The sequence below is a fragment of the Amblyraja radiata genome, chromosome 35, assembly GCF_010909765.2.
Source record: "Amblyraja radiata isolate CabotCenter1 chromosome 35, sAmbRad1.1.pri, whole genome shotgun sequence".
Classification (NCBI taxonomy): domain Eukaryota; kingdom Metazoa; phylum Chordata; class Chondrichthyes; order Rajiformes; family Rajidae; genus Amblyraja; species Amblyraja radiata.
In genome coordinates, this window is record NC_045990.1 from 12,914,266 (window position 1) to 12,933,906 (window position 19,641).

General features: G+C 43.4%; 1 protein-coding gene across 1 annotated transcript in view; it reads left to right on the forward strand.

Annotated features, from left to right (window-relative positions):
* Positions 1–19,641, forward strand: part of LOC116991870 (adhesion G protein-coupled receptor E1-like) — a 131,151-nt gene that overhangs the window by 61,298 nt on the left and 50,212 nt on the right. The window contains exon 8 of the mRNA XM_033050846.1: positions 4,103–4,271. Coding sequence (XP_032906737.1) covers positions 4,103–4,271 — 169 coding nt within the window. The remainder of the gene's footprint in view (positions 1–4,102; positions 4,272–19,641) is intronic.

Below are 19,641 nucleotides of genomic sequence, written 5' to 3' on the forward strand. Positions count from 1 at the left end.
AATTCCCTCTTCCAAATCATTAATATATATGGTAAACAGTTGCGGCCCCAACACCGAGCCTTGCGGCACTCCACTAGCCACTGCCTACCATTCTGAAAAGGACCCGTTCACTCCTACTCTTTGCTTCCGGTCTGCCAAACAATTTTCTATCCATGTCAACACCCTACCCCCAATACCATGTGTTCTAATTTTACTCACCAGTCTCCCGTGCGGGACTTTATCAAAGGCTTTCTGAAAGTCTAGATACACTACATCCACTGGCACCCCTTCATCCATTTTACTTGTCACATTCTCATAAAATTCCAGAAGATTAGTCAAGCATGATTTCCCTTTCATAAATCCATGTTGACTTGGACTAATCCTTTTACTGCTATCCAAATGCCCCATTATTACCTCTTTAATAATTGACCAGCATCTTTCCCACCACCAAAGTCAGGCTAACTGGTCTGTAATTCCCCGTTTTCTCTCTCGCTCCTTTCTTGAAAAGTGGGATAACATTACCTAATGAAAATTTATTGCAGTTCCTCTACCCCCTTAGATCCTCTGTCCTCCAGTACATCTGGGAGATTGTTTGTGTCTTCCTTAGTGAAACAGATCTGAAGTACCTATCCAACTCTTCTGCCATTTCCTTGTTGCCCATAATAATTTCACCCGTGTCTGCCTTCAAGGAACCCACATTTGACTTTGCTACTCTTTTTCCCTTAACTTATCTAAGGAAGCTTTTACTATCCTTCTTTATATTCCTGGCCAGCTTCCCTTCGTACTTCATCATTTCAGCCCATATTGCCCGTTTTATTTCCTTCTGTTGTCCTATGAAATTTCCCATTCCTCTGGCTTCCAGCTACTCTTTGCTGTGTTATACATCTTTTCTTTTAGTTTTATTCTATCCCTAACGTTTCTTGTCAGCCACGATTGCCTCCTACTCCCCTTTGAATTTTTCTTCCTTTATGGAATGAAATCACATGAAGCTGCTGATGCTAACAGGTCCTAGAGACATACCGCATGGAATCAGGCCCTTTGGCCCAACTCGTCCATGCTGACCAAGATGCTCCATCTAAGCCATTCCCGTTTGCTGTTCCGATTTGGGATTCACGCACTGATAGCTGGGCCCTTTCCAAACTTACCAAAAGGGAGATCAGGCAGATACAGTGGACCAGATAGAGCGAACTGTCGGCTCCAGGGTATTAGGGTTGGTACCACACGTGTAAGGTCAAGCATGTAAGAATCACTCAGATGCCATTCCTGTCCTGTTATCTGTTGAGGTTTCTGAATGTGTTTAGCGGGTGGGGATTCTCTGGTTACACATCAGTGTGAGAAGGAATCAGCTTTGCATTATTCTGTTTGAAACAAACGTTTCTCAGCAGAGGCCAACATAATCATTTTTTATTTTACAACAAATCCTTTAACGTTTGGTGTGCCACAAGTCATAGCTCACTTATTGTATCAGCTGACTGGCTGATATCTCTATCGCTGCAGTCTGTGCATTGAAGTCTCACTGTTTGGTGTAATGGTGATTTCAGGACTTTAACCCAGTCAACACAAATAATTGAAAGAGAGAGGATCTAGAATTGTTTTATGGGAAAGATGTGGAAGAGAAATGGAGAACATTTAAAGGTGAAATTTTGAGAGTACAGAATCTTTATGTCCCTGTTCGGTTGAAAGGAAATAGTAAAAATTGGAAAGAGCCATGGTTTTCAAGGGAAATTGGACACTTGGTTCGGAAAAAGAGAGAGATCTACAATAATTATAGACAGCATGGAGTAAATTACGTGCTTGAGGAGTATAAAGAATGTAAAAAGAATCTTAAGAAAGAAATTAGAAAAGCTAAAAGAAGATATGAGGTTGCTTTGGCAAGTAAGGTGAAAGTAAATCCAAAGGGTTTCTACAGCTATATTAATAGCAAAAGGGATAACGAGGGATAAAATTGGTCCATTAGAGAGTCAGAGTGGACAGTCATCTGCAGAGCCAAAAGAGATGGGGAAGATATTGAACAATTTATTTTCGTCGGTATTCACCAAGGAGAAGATATTGAATTATGTGAGGTAAGGGAAACAAGTAGAGTAGTTATGGAAACTATGAGATTCAAAGAAGAGGAAGTACTGACACTTTTGAAAAATATGAAAGTGGATAATTCTCCAGGTCCGGACAGGATATTCCCTAGGACATTGAGGGAAGTTAGTGTAGAAATAGCAGGTGCTATGACAGAAATATTTCAAATGTCATTAGAAACGGGAATAGTGCTGGAGAATTGGCGTACTGCGCATGTTGTTCCATTGTTTAAAAAGTGTTCTAAGAGTAAATCTAGCAATTATAGACCTGTTAGTTTGACGTCAGTGGTGTGCAAATTAATGGAAAGGATACTTAGAGATAATATATATAACCATATAAACATATAACAATTTACAGCACGGAAACAGGCCATCTCGACCCCTCTAGTCCGTGCCGAACACATAATCTCCCCTAGTCCCATATACCTGCGCTCAGACCATAACCCTCCATTCCTTTCCCATCCATATAACTATCCAATTTATTTTTAAATGATAAAAACGAACCTGCCTCCACCACCTTCACTGGAAGCTCATTCCACACAGCTACCACTCTCTGAGTAAAGAAGTTCCCCCTCATGTTACCCCTAAACTTCAGTCCCTTAATTCTCAAGTCATTCAATTATATAAGCATCTGGATAAACAGGGTCTGATTATGAACAGTCAACATGGATTTGTGCATGGAAGGTCATGTTTGACTAATCTTCTTGAATATTTTAAGAGGTTACTCGGGAAATTGATGAGGGTAAAGCAGTGGATGTTGTATATATGGACTTCAGTAAGGCCTTTGACAAGGTTCCTCATGGAAGGTTGGTTAAGAAGGTTCAATTGTTGGGTATTAATGATGGAGTAGCAAGATGGATTCAACAGTGGCTGAATGGGAGATGCCAGAGAGTAATGGTGGATGGCTGTTTGTCAGATTGGAGGCCAGTGACTAGTGGGGTGCCACAGGGATCTGTGTTGGGTGCACTGTTGTTTGCCATGTATATCAATGATCTGGATGATGGTGTGGTAAATTGGATTAGTAAGTATGCAGATGATACTAAGATAGGTGGTGTTGTAGATAATGAAGTAGATTTTCAAAGTCTACAGAGAGATTTAGGCCATTTGGAAAAGTGGGCTGAAAGATGGCAGATAGAGTTTAATGCTGATAAGTGTGAGCTGCTACATCTTGGCAGGACAAATCAAAATAGGACATACATGGTAAATGGTAGTGAATTGAGGAATGCAGTTGAACAGAGGGACCTAGGAATAACTGTGCACAGTTTCCTGAAGGTGGAATCTCATGTAGATAGGGTGGTAAAGAAAGCTTTTGGCGTGCTGGCCTTTATAAATCAGAGCATTGAGTATAGAAGTTGGGATGTAATGTTAAAATTGTACAAGGCATTGGTGAGGCCAATTCTGGAGTATGGTGTACAATTTTGGTCGCCTAATTATAGGAAGGATGTCAACAAAATAGAGAGAGTACAGAGGGGATTTACCAGAATGTTGCCTGGGTTTCAGCAACTAAGTTACAGAGAAAGGTTGAACAAGTTAGGTCTTTATTCTTTGGAGCGCAGAAGGTTAAGGGGGGACTTGATAGAGGTCTTTAAAATTATGAGAGGGATAGACAGAGTTGACGTGGAAAAGCTTTTCCCACTGAGAGTAGGGAAGATTCAAACAAGAGGACATGACTAGAGAATTAAGGGACAGAAGTTTAGGGGTAACATGAGGGGGAACTTCTTTACTCAGAGAGTGGTAGCTGTGTGGAATGAGCTTCCAGTGGAGGTTGTGGAGGCAGGTTCGATTTTATCATTTAAAAATAAATTGGATAGTTATATGTACGGGAAAGGAATGCAGGGTTATGGTCTGAGTGCAGGTAGATGAGACTAGGGTAGAATAAGTGTTCGGCACGGACTAGAAGGGCCGAGATGGCCTGTTTCCATGCAGTAATTGTTATATGGTTATATGGTTAGAAGCAGCAGGAAGTTTATATTGCACCTTAAAATATGCACTGTAGTGAGTAACACAAAGTAAAGTATTGTCTTGCATTCAGATTCTCGTGCCTCTTGTTTTAGGGTCTTTACCTTCACTGCTGTCGCTCAGCTCTGCCTCCTGGGATGTACTTGGATATTTGGCATGTTGCACTTCCAGAAGGAAACAATTGTCATGGCCTACATCTTCACTGTGATCAACAGCATGCAAGGAATGTTCATCTTCATCCTGCACTGCCTCCTTAACAAGCAGGTAAGTCCCCTTGAATTTGTTCAGCAACGTTCACTCAAACAGTATGTAGATGGCCAACCAGAGAGAGGGCAATAACCATATAACCATTTAACAATGACAGCGCGGAAAACAGGCCATCTCGGCACTTCAAGTCCGTGCCGAACACTTATTTTCCCCTAGTCCCATCTACCTGCACTCAGACGATAATCCTCTATTCCTTTCCCATCCATATACCTATCCAATTTATTTTTAAATGATAAAATCGAACAGGCGGGGGAGAGACAGCCGCTTGAGCCACTTGGAGCGGCTCTTGGTGCAGGAGCTCCAGCGAGGTGCACCCCAGGAGGGGCGCTCTCGCAGAGGGGGGTCAGGCACTCCCTCCACAGTGCCTTGTGCTTTGTCCATTGCTTCCTCCTTTCCAGAGGATAGCTTTGGTGACCAGGACTGGGCTGGTCAAGAACAGGGGCAATGGCTGAAGATCTCGGGAGTATGCAAGGGGTGCAGGAACAGGAAGAGCTGCTAGGTGTGGTGGACAGCTACGTGGAAACCCCACGTGCAGGAGGCGTTAAAAGCCTGACGACAGCCATCACATCGTTTTTTCCTCGTTCCATGGGCAAATGCGGAGATGACCACAACCTTCGTAAACAAGTCATAAGACCTGCCATAAAATCCTACATTGCGGGGTTGTGCATACCCCAGCCACTGAGCCAGACCCACTGCTCTTTGGCAAAAACCTCACAAAGCATATGAAGGACATGCAAGAGGTTTTACAAAACTTTCGGCTCATGAGGGCAGGGCCGGGACGAGTAACCAAAAACAGTAATTCCTACGCAGCAGCACCCCATCGCGTCCATCAGTCAACGTCTACCATATCGGACTGATGAAAGCTCGGGGTCCGCATCTATCACCGAAAGTCTTCCTTAGACCAGGGCCCAGAGCGGACCCCATGGAAAATGTGCCACCCCCCAACGTCACCGCCACGTCAGACGACGTGCAATACTCGTTGGACCGGCAGGAAACAGAAGAATACCCATAACCATGGAGGTAGGTGGGTCTGGTTCCTACCAGTATATAGAGTAATACTAACACATGGGAGTCTATCACGAGTGATCAGTATATACTCAATGGCATTAGTGAATACAATTCATACTTGAAAAATTGCCACCAGGTCAACATTCACCCCAGAGGGTATTTTTCCCCTCTCCGTTTTAGGAACAAGAGGAACAAGCTGAACTGGTGAGAATAATTACAAAGGGTGTCATGGGAAAACCTGAACCCTTGCAATTCATATCAAATATATTCACTAAACCTCAAAAAGATGGTGGATGTCGCATCATCATTGACTTAACTTCACTAAATATGTTTGTTAAGTATATACATTTCAAAATGGAACCGGTTGTTACTGCCAAACAACTAAATTCCAAAGGATACTTAATGGCAAGCATTCATCTTAAAGATGTTTACTATTTAGTACCATTCACAAGGATCATCGCAGATACCTGAAATTTACCTGGATGGAGCAGTTATAGCAGTTTAAAGCGTTACCCAATAGGCTCACATCAGCCCAAGTGTCACCCAGACACTAAAACCAGCTCTGGCAATATTCAGAAGACAAAAACATATTGTCATGGCATATCTTGATGATATCCTAAATGGTAGGCAAGACCATGAATTTGACTATGTTAGCTGTTCAGCTACCAAACAGTTAGTCGAAACCCTGGGGTTGTCTTACATCCAGATAAATCTAATTTGAAGCCATCCTCTATCATGGACTACTTGGGCTTCACAATTAATTCAGTCTACGTGACTGTAACATGGCCAAGAGACAACATAGTTGAATTGGCACAATCGTACAACAATTTAATGGTCAACAAACTACCAACTACTCGACAAGTAACAAAGTAATTGGGAAAATGGCAGCAGCATTTCCGGCTACATAATTCGGACCTTTGTACCAAAAACGACATACAGGTCATTATAATCGTTTCATGAAGTTACCCACTGAGGTAATATCAGAACTACAGTGGTGGGCAATAAAACAACAACAAAAAAACGTTTGACATAGTTTCAACCTATTATCATCACTAACCCTACGTCAGTTATCCAAACAGATGCCAGTGCTCAAGACTGGGGAGCAACTAACTCTATATCCAGCACAAGTAGTAGATGGACTAACCCAGAATCATCATTACCACTTACACTGGGCAATAATTATCTAGAGATGTTTGGGTGACTTTTTATGGTTTAAAAGCATATGCATAAATATGCATCACTTGCATGTACGGTTATAAATAGATAATACTACGGTGGTGGCCTACATTAACCATATGGGCGGCATAAAATCGGTATCATGCGACAAGTTGGTCAATACAATAGTAAGATTAAACGAGAACTTATCAGTTTGAAGTTTGATCTTTATTTTATGAGGAGGAACTTTGAGGGAATACGTGAAGAACACTGCTAGGACGCATGCATGTCATTCTTCAAAGCAGTGGTGTGGAATCACAGATAACTATAATGACTAAACATAGTAAGATTAGACAAGAGATACCAGTTCAGGATATGATCAAGGGTGGGAGCGGAGGGCACGTATTCCCTCAACGTTCCTCCTCATAAAATAAAGATCAAACTTCAAACTGGTAAGTTCTCGTTTAATCTTACTATTTTACTTCGGAGTCACGTGAGTGACTACGTGAAGATTTTAAAGCTCTGTGATTTTATGCCGTGGAACGAGTCCATGCTTCACTTCTGCCTTGATTGTGGGGAGAATAGTGTTAACATCATTAGATATCAATACGATCTTGAAACAACGAAAAATTTTTAAATTAAATCCAAATCATAGCCCCTATTTGTGGGTAAATCATATTACAGAACGTAAAAGTGTTTCTGCAAAAGTTCCAGGTTCTATGACCGGTTTATGATAAAATCGTTGGAACGTTCTTTCCGTTGACCATCCTGCAGTCCTGAGGATTTGGTCCATAGGAACATCCAATAGTTTTGCTGCTGATGTAGCTGCAGCCCTGGTGGAGTGAGATTTAAAAACGTTAGTATCTACTCCTGCCTTCATTAAGACCTGTTTTAGCCATCGTGAGATGGTCTGGGCTGTTACTTTTTTATGTGGCTGTTTGTGGCTAATTAACAGTGCCATTTCTTTCGCTCTGACGATTCTTGTCTGTTCAATGTATAGTAGCAAATGAGTTACTACACAGAGGCGGTCATCCGTCGGGTAGGCCCTGAATTCTATTCTTTGCCCTGTTGTTCCTGGTCTGTTCTGTTTTATTAAGTCATGGATTATAAAATTCATATTCCCTGATGAAATGGTCAAGTTGTCCAGCCTTAGTTTTTGTAGCGACTGGACCCTTTGTGCCGTGACCAAAGCCATCAGCATGACCAATTTCATAGTAAGTTTCTGTAGGGACAGAGCTGTTGGTGGAGACCAGTTTCTCAACATGGTCAAAACTATATTCACATCCCAAATTTGGGTGTACCTGGTTCTAGGGGGATTCGTGTTGAAAATGCCCCTCATTAGTTTGGTTACCAGGGGGTGTGTCCCTACAGAATGCCGCTCTGTTCCTTGCCACAGGTAATTAGACAGAGCACTTCTGGCACAGTTGATGGCACTGTAGCTGAGCCCCTCATCGTAGTGTAGACTGGCCAGAAATTCCAGAACAGACGGAATATTATTGGATCTGTGGTTGAGGTTATTGTCGTGACAGTACTTTCACCATTTCTTGATGTGCACCAAATACTGATTTTTGGTGGACTGTCTGTGGGCCGATGCAATCATGTCCATAGTTCGGTCCGTCAGTCCCATGTGTTGTAGAGGCGCTTTCAGACTCTACAAATTAATAAGTTGGTATGTTTATGACAGGGGTGACTTTCCTGTGTTACTGGATGTACCAGCAAATTTGGTCTATGTTGAATTGTGATGCACGGTTCTAGTGCCATGTCTAGTATCACTGGGAACCATGGTTGAGTAGGTCAATCGGGTACTATAAGAATCCCAGATGCAGAATCCTGTTGTATTTTCCTTAGTACCCGACTGATGAGGCAGAAAGGAGGGAATGCATAAATAAACAATTTCCCCCAATGCAGCGAAAATGCATCTGTAGCTACTGCCCCAGGGTCTGGTTCCCATGAAACATAACTTGGTAACTGGTGATTTAGCCTGGATGCGAAAAGATCGATATCTGTTTTTCCATATCGTGCTGTAATTTCAGCAAATACATTTTTATCCAACATCCATTCAGTGTTTTCATTGAATTTGCGTGACCTGGTGTCTGCCACTAAATTTAGTTTACCTGGTAAATAGGTAGCTGATATCCAAATATTCCTCTGGATGCACCATTGCCAAATTGTGTTGGCCAGATTGTCACAAGATGTCGATTTATTTCCACCCATATGGTTGATATATGCTACCACGGTGGTGTTGTCAATTTGTAGTCTAACATGCTAGTGATTTAACCCCGAACAATATGACTTAAGGCCATGGAATACTCCAAACTCATCAGCTCTTCCAAACCCACCACCTGCTCCCTCGACCCTCTCTCCACTCCCCTGTTGAAGTCCTGCCTCCCCGTACTCTGCCCCTACTCACTAATCTCTTCAACTCCTCATTGTCCCAAGGAATTGTCCCCTCCGCTTTCAAAACTGCTGCCGTTACACCAATCTTAAAGAAACCTGGTCTTGATCCCTCCTCTCTCATTAACTACCGCCCAATCTCAAACCTCCCCTTCCTTTCAAAAACCCTGGAGCGTATCGTTGCGTCGCAACTTCATTCCCACCTCCTTGCGTATAACCTACTTGAACCCCTCCAATCTGGCTTTCGCCCCCTCCATAGCACAGAAACTGCTCTCCTCAAAGTCCTCAACGACCTCCTCACCTCTGCTGACACTGGTTCCCTCAACATCCTCATCCTCCTCGACCTGAGCGCAGCCTTCGATACAGTGAACCATAACATCCTGCTCACCAGACTCAAGGACCTCGGCATTGAAGGCTCTGCACTCAGCTGGCTCCGTTCCTACCTTTCCAACAGATCCCACTTCATCTCTCTCCACAACCACACCTCTGCTACAGCCGCAGTCACTCAAGGCGTTCCCCAAGGCTCCGTACTCGGCCCCCTCCTCTTCATCATCTACATCCTCCCCCTTGGTCAGATACTCCGCCAATTCAATCTGGACTTCCACTGTTACGCTGATGACACCCAGATTTACCTTGGCACCAAATCCCCCCACAACCCCCCCCCCCTATCCCATATCAACTCCTGTTTGTCAGCTATAAAAACCTGGATGCAACATAATTTCCTCAAACTCAACAGCGATAAGACAGAATTCCTCCTCATAGGCTCCAAAGCCACACTCAGCAAAATCAATAACCCCACTCTCACCATCGACGGCACCACTGTCTCCCCATCTCCCCAGGCCCGCAACCTTGGCGTGATCTTTGATTCCACCCTCTCCCTTGAGCCTCACATCCGCCATGTCATTAAAACCTCCTTCTTTCATCTCCGCAACATCGCCAAACTCAGACCCTCTCTCACACCTCCCGCTGCTGAAAGACTCATCCATGCCTTCATCTCCTCCCGACTGGACTATTGCTACTCACTTCTCCTTGGCATCAGCTCCACCTACATCAACCGACTCCAACTGGTCCAGAACGCAGCCGCCCGACTCATCACCCACACCAAATCCTGGCATCACATCACTCCAGTCCTCAAACAACTTCACTGGCTTCCCATCTCCCACCGGATCACCTACAAAATCCTGGTCCTCACCTACAAAGCCCTCCACCATCTGGCCCCCCCATATCTCACTGACCTCCTCTCTCCCTACCAACCCTCACGGTCCCTCAGATCCACATCAGCCGGTCTCCTCTCCATCCACAAGTCCAACCTCCGCAGTTTTGGGGACAGAGTCTTCTCCAGGGCAGCTCTGGAACTCCCTCCCCCAACTGATCCGCAATTCCGTGTCCCTCACCATCTTCCAGTCCCGCCTCAAGACCCATCTCTTCACCTCTGCCTATCCTTAGCCCCAAGTCCCCCTCCCTTTACATCTGTGCTTGAATTGCCTCATTTTGAATTGAATTCTGTCTTTAATTTGTGTACTAGTCATGTCTCTACTATTTATTTCATTCCCCTTACATGTTTTTCCTCTACTTGCTAAATTTTTGTAAGGTGTCCTTGAGACTCTTGAAAGGCACCCATAAATAAAATTTATTATTATTATTTTTATTATACCCATCCAGATTAAACATACAGCACTGATGATACATTTTCTAGGTAAGTCATTATCAAAAACAGGCAAGATAAATCTAATCTGGGTAATTACTTTCCAATGGTCTACTGCCATTCATCTTGTGTGAATGAAGTTTGTACCTTCCTTTTATTTGCAACTGTTGACAGACTGACCAACCCCCCAACACAATTACCACCTGGACTCCATTCCACGCAGAAATGCAATGAGTTTGCATTATTCTATACAGATAAAATTGAAGGCATCAGACGTGCCATCAATATCACCGCTTCAAACAAAAATGTTGGATCACCACCCTGTTTAGGCAAAGGTAACGTGGCAATGATGACATGCTTTAATGTCATAGACTCTAAAACTCTTGTGGAAACGGTGACACAACTAAGGCCATCCACCTGCTGCCTTGATGCTTTACCTACCAACTTCTTTAAGAATGTTTTTGACTGCCTAGCAATAGACATACTGCAAATAGTTAACAGCTCTCTTCAATCAGGCAATTTCCCAAAAGCCTTGAAAACTGCAGTTATTAAACCTCTTTTAAAAAAGCGGAGCCTAGATGCCTCTATTATTAACAACTATAGACCAATTTCAAACCTATCTTTCATAAGTAAAATCATTGAGAAAGTTGTCCTCCAGCAACTTAATCAATTCCTGGCTTCAACTGGCTGCTACGACAACTTCCAGTCAGGATTTCGACCTCTTCATAGCACCGAGACCGCTCTTATTAAAGTTGTAAACGACATCCGTCTTAACACAGACTCTGGCAAAGTTTCAATATTAATGCTATTAGATCTCAGTGCTGCATTCGACACTGTTGATCACTCAATACTTTTGGACAGGTTGGAAAAATGGGTGGGGCTCTCAGGCACAGTCTTAAGTTGGTTCAGGTCATATTTACAAGATAGGAACTATTTTGTTTCCATTGGAGACTTTGTATCAGAACCAACCAACGTGACGTGTGGAGTACCGCAAGGTTCGATCTTAGGGCCCTCTTTATTCAACATCTACATGCTCCCACTAGGGCAAATCATGCGATATAATAATATTGACCACCACTGCTATGCCGATGACACTCAAATCTATGTAGCGCTATCACCAAATGATTATCGCCCCATAGATCTGTTGTGCCAGTGCATTGAGCAAGTCAAAGACTGGATGTGCCAAAATTTTCTCCAACTAAATAAGGACAAAACGGAGATAATTGTTTTTGGTGCTAAAAAAGAAAGGCTTAAAGTAACCCAACACCTTCACTCTCTGTCCCTGAAAACTTCAAACAAAGCCAGAAATCTTGGGGTCATTATGGATTCAGATTTAAATTTCGACAGTCACATCAAATCAGTAACAAAATCAGCCTACTATCACCTCAAAAACATAGCAAGATTAAGAGGACTCATGTCAGCTCAAGATTTAGAAAAACTTGTACATGCCTTTATTAATAGTAGGCTAGATTATTGCAACGGTCTCCTTGCAGGTCTTCCAAAAAAAACTGTCAGGCAGCTACAGCTTGTTCAGAACGCTGTTGCTAGAGTTCTAACAAAGACCAAAAAATTTGAGCATATTACACCAATTCTTAAATCCTTACATTGGCTCCCTGTATGTCAGAGAATTGATTTTAAAATCCTGCTGCTCACCTATAAATCACTACATGGTTTAGGGCCAAAGTATATCACTGACATGCTTCCACTATATAAGCCTTCTAGACCGCTAAGATCTTCTGAAACCAATCTGCTAGTGATTCCCAGAGTAAATACAAAACATGGGAAAGCAGGATTTAGTTACTATGCAACAAATAGCTGGAATAAACTTCCTGAAGATTTAAGACTTGCCTCAACTTTGACCACTTTTAAAACAAGACTGAAAACTTTTATGTTTACTTTAGCTTTCAGCTAAATCTTAACTACATTGCACTTTTAACTTTTGCACTTTTTATAATGCATTTTTAATTTTGTTTTTCTTTTCTTTTAGTTCTTCTATTTTATTTCATTTTATTATTTCATTTATTGTATGACATGTTTTTATGTGAAGCACTTTGAGTCTGCCTCGTGTATGAAATGTGCTATATAAATAAAGTTGCCTACTAGTCATGTCTCTACTATTTATTTCATTCCCCTTACATGTTTTTCCTATACATGCTCAATTTTTGTAAGGTGTCCTTGAGACTCTTGAAAGGCGCCCATAAATAAATAAATGTATTATGGAATGCACTTAACATTTCCAGGTAGTTTATACCCCACGTTTTTAATAATGACGCTTCCTGTGCATTCCATCTCCCTCCACAGCTCGAGATGGAATTGGTGGCTCCCCAACCAAGTGCACTGGCATCAGTTTGTAGTACCATAGACGGGTTGCTGATAATTAGTGGGTTGGAACAATACTTGATGTTGTGTTCCCACCATTTTAGTTCTATAATGGCTTCTGTAGGTAGTTCCATTGGCCTATCAAAATGGCCCCCATTAATTTTGAGTGCTCTAATTTTCGCTCTCTGTAAATTTCGATAATGTAAAGGTCCGAATTGTGTGGCTGGAAATGCGGCCACTATTTTCCCAATTATCCTGGCTACCAGTCTAATGGAGGGTTTGGTGATGTCAATGATTTCGCTGCAAGCCTCTTGTAAGGCTGTAGCCTTTTCTATCGGCAAAGTCACTGACATATGTACCGTGTTATGGTGAACCCCAAGGTAATCCATTTTAGTTGAAGGCGTTAATTTAGACTTAACTGGATGGATGATGAACCCCAGTTCTTCGAACAGTTGTTTATGTGCTGTTACTGCTTGTTTAGCCAATTCGTAAGTTTTGCCAACAATAAATATGTCATCCAGGTATGCCATTACCATATGTTTTTGTTTTCGCAGTAACGCCAAGGCTGGTTTCAAAATTTTTGTGAATAACATGGGGGCTGAAGTTAGGCCATTTGGCAGTGCCCTGTATTGCCATTACTGTCCCATCCAGTTGAATTTCAAATAACATCTGTGTTCACCTCTGATGGGTACTGTATAGTAAGCATCTTTTAAATCGAGGCTTTCCATATAGTAGCCTGCTGAAACTAATTGCTTTGCAGTAACAAAGGTTTCCATTTTGAAGTGAATATATTGAACAAATGTATTTAAAGTTGTCAGATCGATGATGATACGGCAACCACCATCTTTCTTGTTTTTTATGAAGATATTTGACACTAATTCCTGTGATTCGTGTTCTGTATGTTCAATTACTCCTTTTTTATATAGTGGTTGTAATTCTGTATGTGCTTTAGATTGTTCTATTTCTGTGAGCACGAACGTTCGGTCCGGTGCATGCTGTACCGGAGGGTAATGTTTTAGTATAAATGCTATGGTATAACCCTGGATACTGCTTAGAATGTAAGTGTCTAGAGTTATCTTATTCCATGCATCCAAGTGATATCGTAACCTACAATGTCCGTGATCCCTTTCATTTTAAAAGAACCAGACCCACCTATCTCCATGGTTACCGGTGGTGGGTGTGTTATTTCCTCGTTGTCTTTTTTGGATGTTGAGGCTCCGTTGCTTTCTGCTGTTGGGGTTGAGGCTGGCGCATTTTCCAGGGCGGTCGTCCTGGGCCATATCCTAAAAAAGACCGCTGTTGGGTGCCCCTGGTTTTTGCGCTCCCTGCGCTGTATGTTCCTCGTCTGGGAGGTCCGTAGGGCTGATATTTTTGCCAAAGTATGTTTTGGTTGCTGCCTTTATGAGCCCCAGTGTTTTCGCCTCTTCATCAAGTTCCTTGACTTGTTTGGGTAAATCCCCTCCAAACAATAGAATTGGCGGTTTGGAGGTTCCTGGTTTACAGAGGCAGGCAAATTTGTGGTCCAATGCTGGTTGGATTGCACTTTTTCTAATGTTATTCAACTCATACTGTGAGTTGCACAGTAAAGCCAGTGCATCCTGGTGGTCTTGGGTCATGTTTTGCTCCTTCAAAGTACGGGCAAAAGCTGTTATTCCTTTTCCGTTAATACTTTTAGGACCTTTTGAATTTTTAAATCACTGGTTCGAATTGCTGTCTCCACATGTTTCCAGATGCACTGGTTTACACTCGGAACATTTAATGACTTGCAGTTACCTGGAGGTAAATGCCGTGCCATGGTGTCTGATAGAGCCAGTGCCTGTAATTGATTAAACTACATATAATCAATGCTAGCCGCTATCTTCGGCTCCAGGTCTTGCCCAGTTTGGTCTGGTTGGAAAAACTGGGTTACCATGTCCAGCATGTTTTCTTTCACCCCAGGCTTACTGGGGGTATGTTGTTCACTGCCCTGTTCAGGGTCAGCCCAGAACTGATCCTCCGTGTTCTCCTCTGATGAGGAAGAGACACTATGCAGCCCCACAAGGGGTACCGCTGTGGGGCTTATTGATTGCCCACTGTGGCTAGCCTCCATCTCCCGGAGTCTGCCACTTTGGAGGATCTCCTCCAGCAACTGCTCCAACCGACCCCGGTGCTCACGGGCACTGGTCGCACGCGGCTGTTCCTCATCCTGCAGCCGGTCCAACCGGCTCCAATGCTCTCGGGCACTGGCCGCTCCCGGCTGCTCATTATACTCCAACCGCTCGAACCGACCACGGTGCTCACGGGCACTGGTCGCTCGCGGTTGTTCTTCGTCCTGCAGCCGCTCTAACCGGCCCCGGTGCTCACGGGCACTGGCCGCTCGCGGCTGCTCAAAGTCAGACTCGTCTGAGTCTGGCATTCGATGCGTCTTTTGCTTCGCTTTCCCGCCCGGCCGAGGAGTGGATTTGGCCGGTGCGGGAGCGAAATCGGGCAAAGCTGATTCCACTTTGGGAGATTCCCGTGCCGTCAGCTGCTGCTGTTGCTGCTGGCTGCCCGCAACTCTGCAGTTCTCCCCCTCCAGCTTTTTCGCAGCCTTCCTTCTGGTCACTCTGTCCATTTTTCCCACCTGCAAAGTAAGTTGGAAAAAACGCAGAGTCCCTTACCTGCTGTTGTCGGCTTTTTGATTCTGCCGCTTAAGGGGGACGTCCTCCCCCTGCTGTGACTCATTGCAAAGCGTGTAGCGATATGGCACGCATGCGTCCTAGCGGGGTTCTTCACGTATCACTCATGTGACTCCGAAGTAAAATTTGGCAATGGTGTATCCAAAGACATATTTGGCTATCAGTAACTTACCTGCCAGGTAAGCTAAATATGGTGGCAGACACCAGGTCACGTAAATTTAATGACAACATCGAATGGATGTTAAAACCCCAAACATATTTATTTTTTTCTCACACAAGTTATCAAACAATATGGTATGCCAGATATCGATTTATTTGCATCAAGGCTAAATCACCAGGTACCTATGTATGTCGCTGGGGAACCAGACCCTGAGGCAGCAGCGGTAGATGCGTTCACGCTGGATTGGGGACATTTTTCTTCTATGCATTTCCTCCCTTCTGCCTCATAAGTCGGGGACTACGCACAGTAAAAATGGACTCTGCTTCAGGTATTTTGATAGTACCCGACTGGCCTACACAGCTATGGTTCCCAAAACTCCATTACATGGTTGTTGAAACTCCGATGGTATTCCCCAGTGACCCAGAGTTGTTAACACCCAATGTCAGGCACAAGCCACCCGTGCCATGAAAAAATCAAACTCCTGGGTTGCAGATGCTGCACAAACCACTTCTGGGACTGGGATTATCAGAACAAACCGTCGACACCATGCCAGCATCCCTCCGAACATCCATTAAAAAACAGCACTTGTCTAGCATCAAAAAATGGGAGAAGTACTGCTTGGATACAGGGACCACCTACTCAACCGCTACAGTTACCAACGTACTGGAATTCCTGGCGAACCTTCACCACGATGAAGGACTCAGCTACAGAGCCATCAACACAGCTAGAATTACCCTGCCTGTCTATTTAAAACCAGCTCCAGGACAATAGGCCATGGGGTCCCACCAGCTGGTGGTCAAACTAATGAAGGGTATTTACAACTCTAACCCCGTAGACCAAGGTACACCCATATATGGGATGTCAGTGTGGTCCTGACATACCTCAGGGGATGGCCACCAGCCAGATCCCTCAACCTGAAACCATCTATGCTCGAAACACTCATGTTGATGGCACTTGTAGCTGCACAGAGGGTCCAGTCACTATACCTATTGCGACTGGACACCATGCTCACAGCTCCAGACCAGATCTCTGTCGTTATCCAGCGAATGATCAAACAGAGCAGACCAGGAACACCTAATCCAGTCGTGGAATTCCGGGCTTACCCGCCAGAAACACGGTTATGTGCCATGACCCTATTATCCTACATAAACACAACCAAAATATTCGAGGGAGATGAAAAGCCTTGTGGGTCAGTCATAAAAAACCTTATGGTAGGGTGACGAGCCATTTCGAGATGGTTCAAGCAGGTGCTAAAAGCTGCTGGGGCAAAAACTAACATGTACATGCTTCATTCCACCAGGGCAGCATCCACGTCGACAGCTAAAAGAATGGACGTGCCTATAAACCAGGATGGTGGGGAGAAAGACCGTTCAGAAAACTTATAATAAGCCGTTGGCAAAACCTGTTTTATTTGCAGGAAAGATTTTACAGACTGCAAATATTTAATTTAAGCCCAGTGGAACAATTTAATTTCTTTGTTGTTATTGTTAAAAAAATACCATTGTGTTTTTCTACAAACAGATTCATTGGTTGGTTGCGATAACACACTTCCTCCCTCAAAGGCTTCGGCAGTGATGTAGTAATAACTGTTACACGGTTTGATACACAGAGCTTTGAAATCTTCACGGAATCACTCACGTGACTCCGAAGTAAAATAGTAAGATTAAACGAGAACTTACCAGTTTGAAGTTTGATCTGTATTTTATGAGGAGTTACGATGAGGGATTACGTGCCCTCCGCTCCCACCCTCAATAATATGGGTCAAATTCATAAACTGATGTCTCCTTATCTTTACTATGTTTACTTCAATAACTGTGTCTATCTGTGATTCCACACCGCTGCTTTGAAGTATGCCGCGCATGCGTGCTGAACGGGTTCTTCACGTAATCCCTCATCGTAACTCCTCATAAAATACAGATCAAACTTCAAACTGGTAAGTTCTCGTTTAATCTTACTATTTTACCCTCCTAGGAGAAAGTTTCTGACGGTCTGCACTATATATGCCTCTCATTATTTTATATACGTCTACCAGGTCTCCCCAAAACCTCCAGCAAAAAAAACAAGTAATGTCTGTCCTACCTCTCCCTGTATCAAATACTCCCTAATCTGGCATCTTTCATGTAAACCTCCTTTGCACACTTTACAAAGCCTGCACATCCTTTGTGTAATGGGGAGGCAAGAAAATGCACACAATACTCCAAATTCTGCTTCACCGAAGTCTAATAAAGCTACCTGACCAACTGTATCCAAGTGAAACCAAGGGGAAAACTGGTGCCCACTGGTTGGCATGGATATCGTGGGCCGAATGGCCTGTTTCCATATTTCTTAGACTCTATGACAATGATGGACAACATTATTAACCACAATATCTACACAGCTGAATATCACAGAGGAATCTGTAGATGCCACATAGAAACAGAAATATAGAAAATAGGCCATAGGAGTAGGCCATTGAATATGATCATGGCTGATCATCCAACTCAGTATCCTGTACCTGCCTTCGCTCCATACCCCCTGATACCTTTAGCCACAAGGGCCACATCTAACTCCCTCTAAATATAGCCAATGAGCTGGCCTCAACTACCTTCTGTGGCAGAGAATTCCATGTGAAAAATGTTTTTCTCATCTCGGTCCTAAAAGATTTCCCCCTTATCCTTAAACTGTTACCCCATTGTTCTGGACTTCCCCAACATCAGGAACAATCTTCCTGTATCTAGCCTGTCCAACCCCTTAAGAATTTTGTAAATTTCTATAAGATCCCCCCTCAATCTTCTAAATTCTAACGTGTACAAGCCGAGTCTATCCAGTCTTTATTATATGAAAGTCCTGACACCCCAGTAATCAGTCTGGTGAACCTTCTCTGTACTCCCTCTATGGCAAGAATGTATTTTCTCAGATTAGGAGACCAAAACTGTACGCAATACTCCAGGTGTGATCTCACCAAGACCCTGTACAACTGCAGTAGAACCTCCCTGCTCCTATAATCAAATCCTTTTGCTATGAATGCCAACATACCATTCGCTTTCTTCACTGCCTGCTGCCCCTGCATGCCTACTTTCAATGACTGGTGTACCATGACACCCAGGTCTCATTGCACCTCCCCTTTTCCTAATTGGCCACCATTCAGATTATTGTCTACTTTCCTGTTTTTGCCACCAAAGTGGATACCCTCACATTTATCCACATTATACTGCCATGCATTATACTGCCATGCATTTGCCAACTCACCCAGCCTATCCAAGTCACCTTGCAGCCTCCTAGCATCCTCCTCACAGCTAACACTGCCCCCCAGCTTTGTGTCATCTGCAAAATAGGAGATGTTGCACTTAATTCCCACGTCCAAATCATTATTATATATTGTAAATAGCTGGGGTCCCAGCACTGAGCCTTGCGGTACCCCACTAGTCACTGCCTGCCATTCTAAAAATGACCCATTTACTCCTACCCTTTGTGTCCTGTCTGCCAGCCAGTTCTCTATCCACATCAATACTGAACCCCCAATACTATGTGCGTTAAGTTTGTATACTAATCTCTTATGTGGAACCTTGTTGAACGCCTTCTGAAAGTCCAGATATAACACATCCACTGGTTCTCCCTTATCCACTCTACTGGTTACATACTCGAAAAATTCTATAAGATTTGTCAGACATGATTTACCTTTCAGTCAAGTCAAGTCATAAATCCATAAATTCATAAATCCATGCTGACTTTATCCAATGATTTCACCACTTTCTAAATGTGCTGCTATCCCATCTTTAATAGCTGACCCTAGCAGTTACCGCACTACCGATGTTAGACTAACTGGTCTGTAATTCCCCTTTTCTCTCTCCCTCCTTTTTTTTAAAAGTGGGGTTACACTAGCTACCCTCCAATCCTCAGGAACTTCTCCAGAATTTAAAGAGTTTTGAATAATTATCACTAATGCATCCACTATTTCTGGGGCTACTTCCTTAAGTACTCTGGGATGCAGCCTATCTGGCCCTGGGGATCCATCGGCCTTTAATCCATTCAATTTACCTAACACCACTT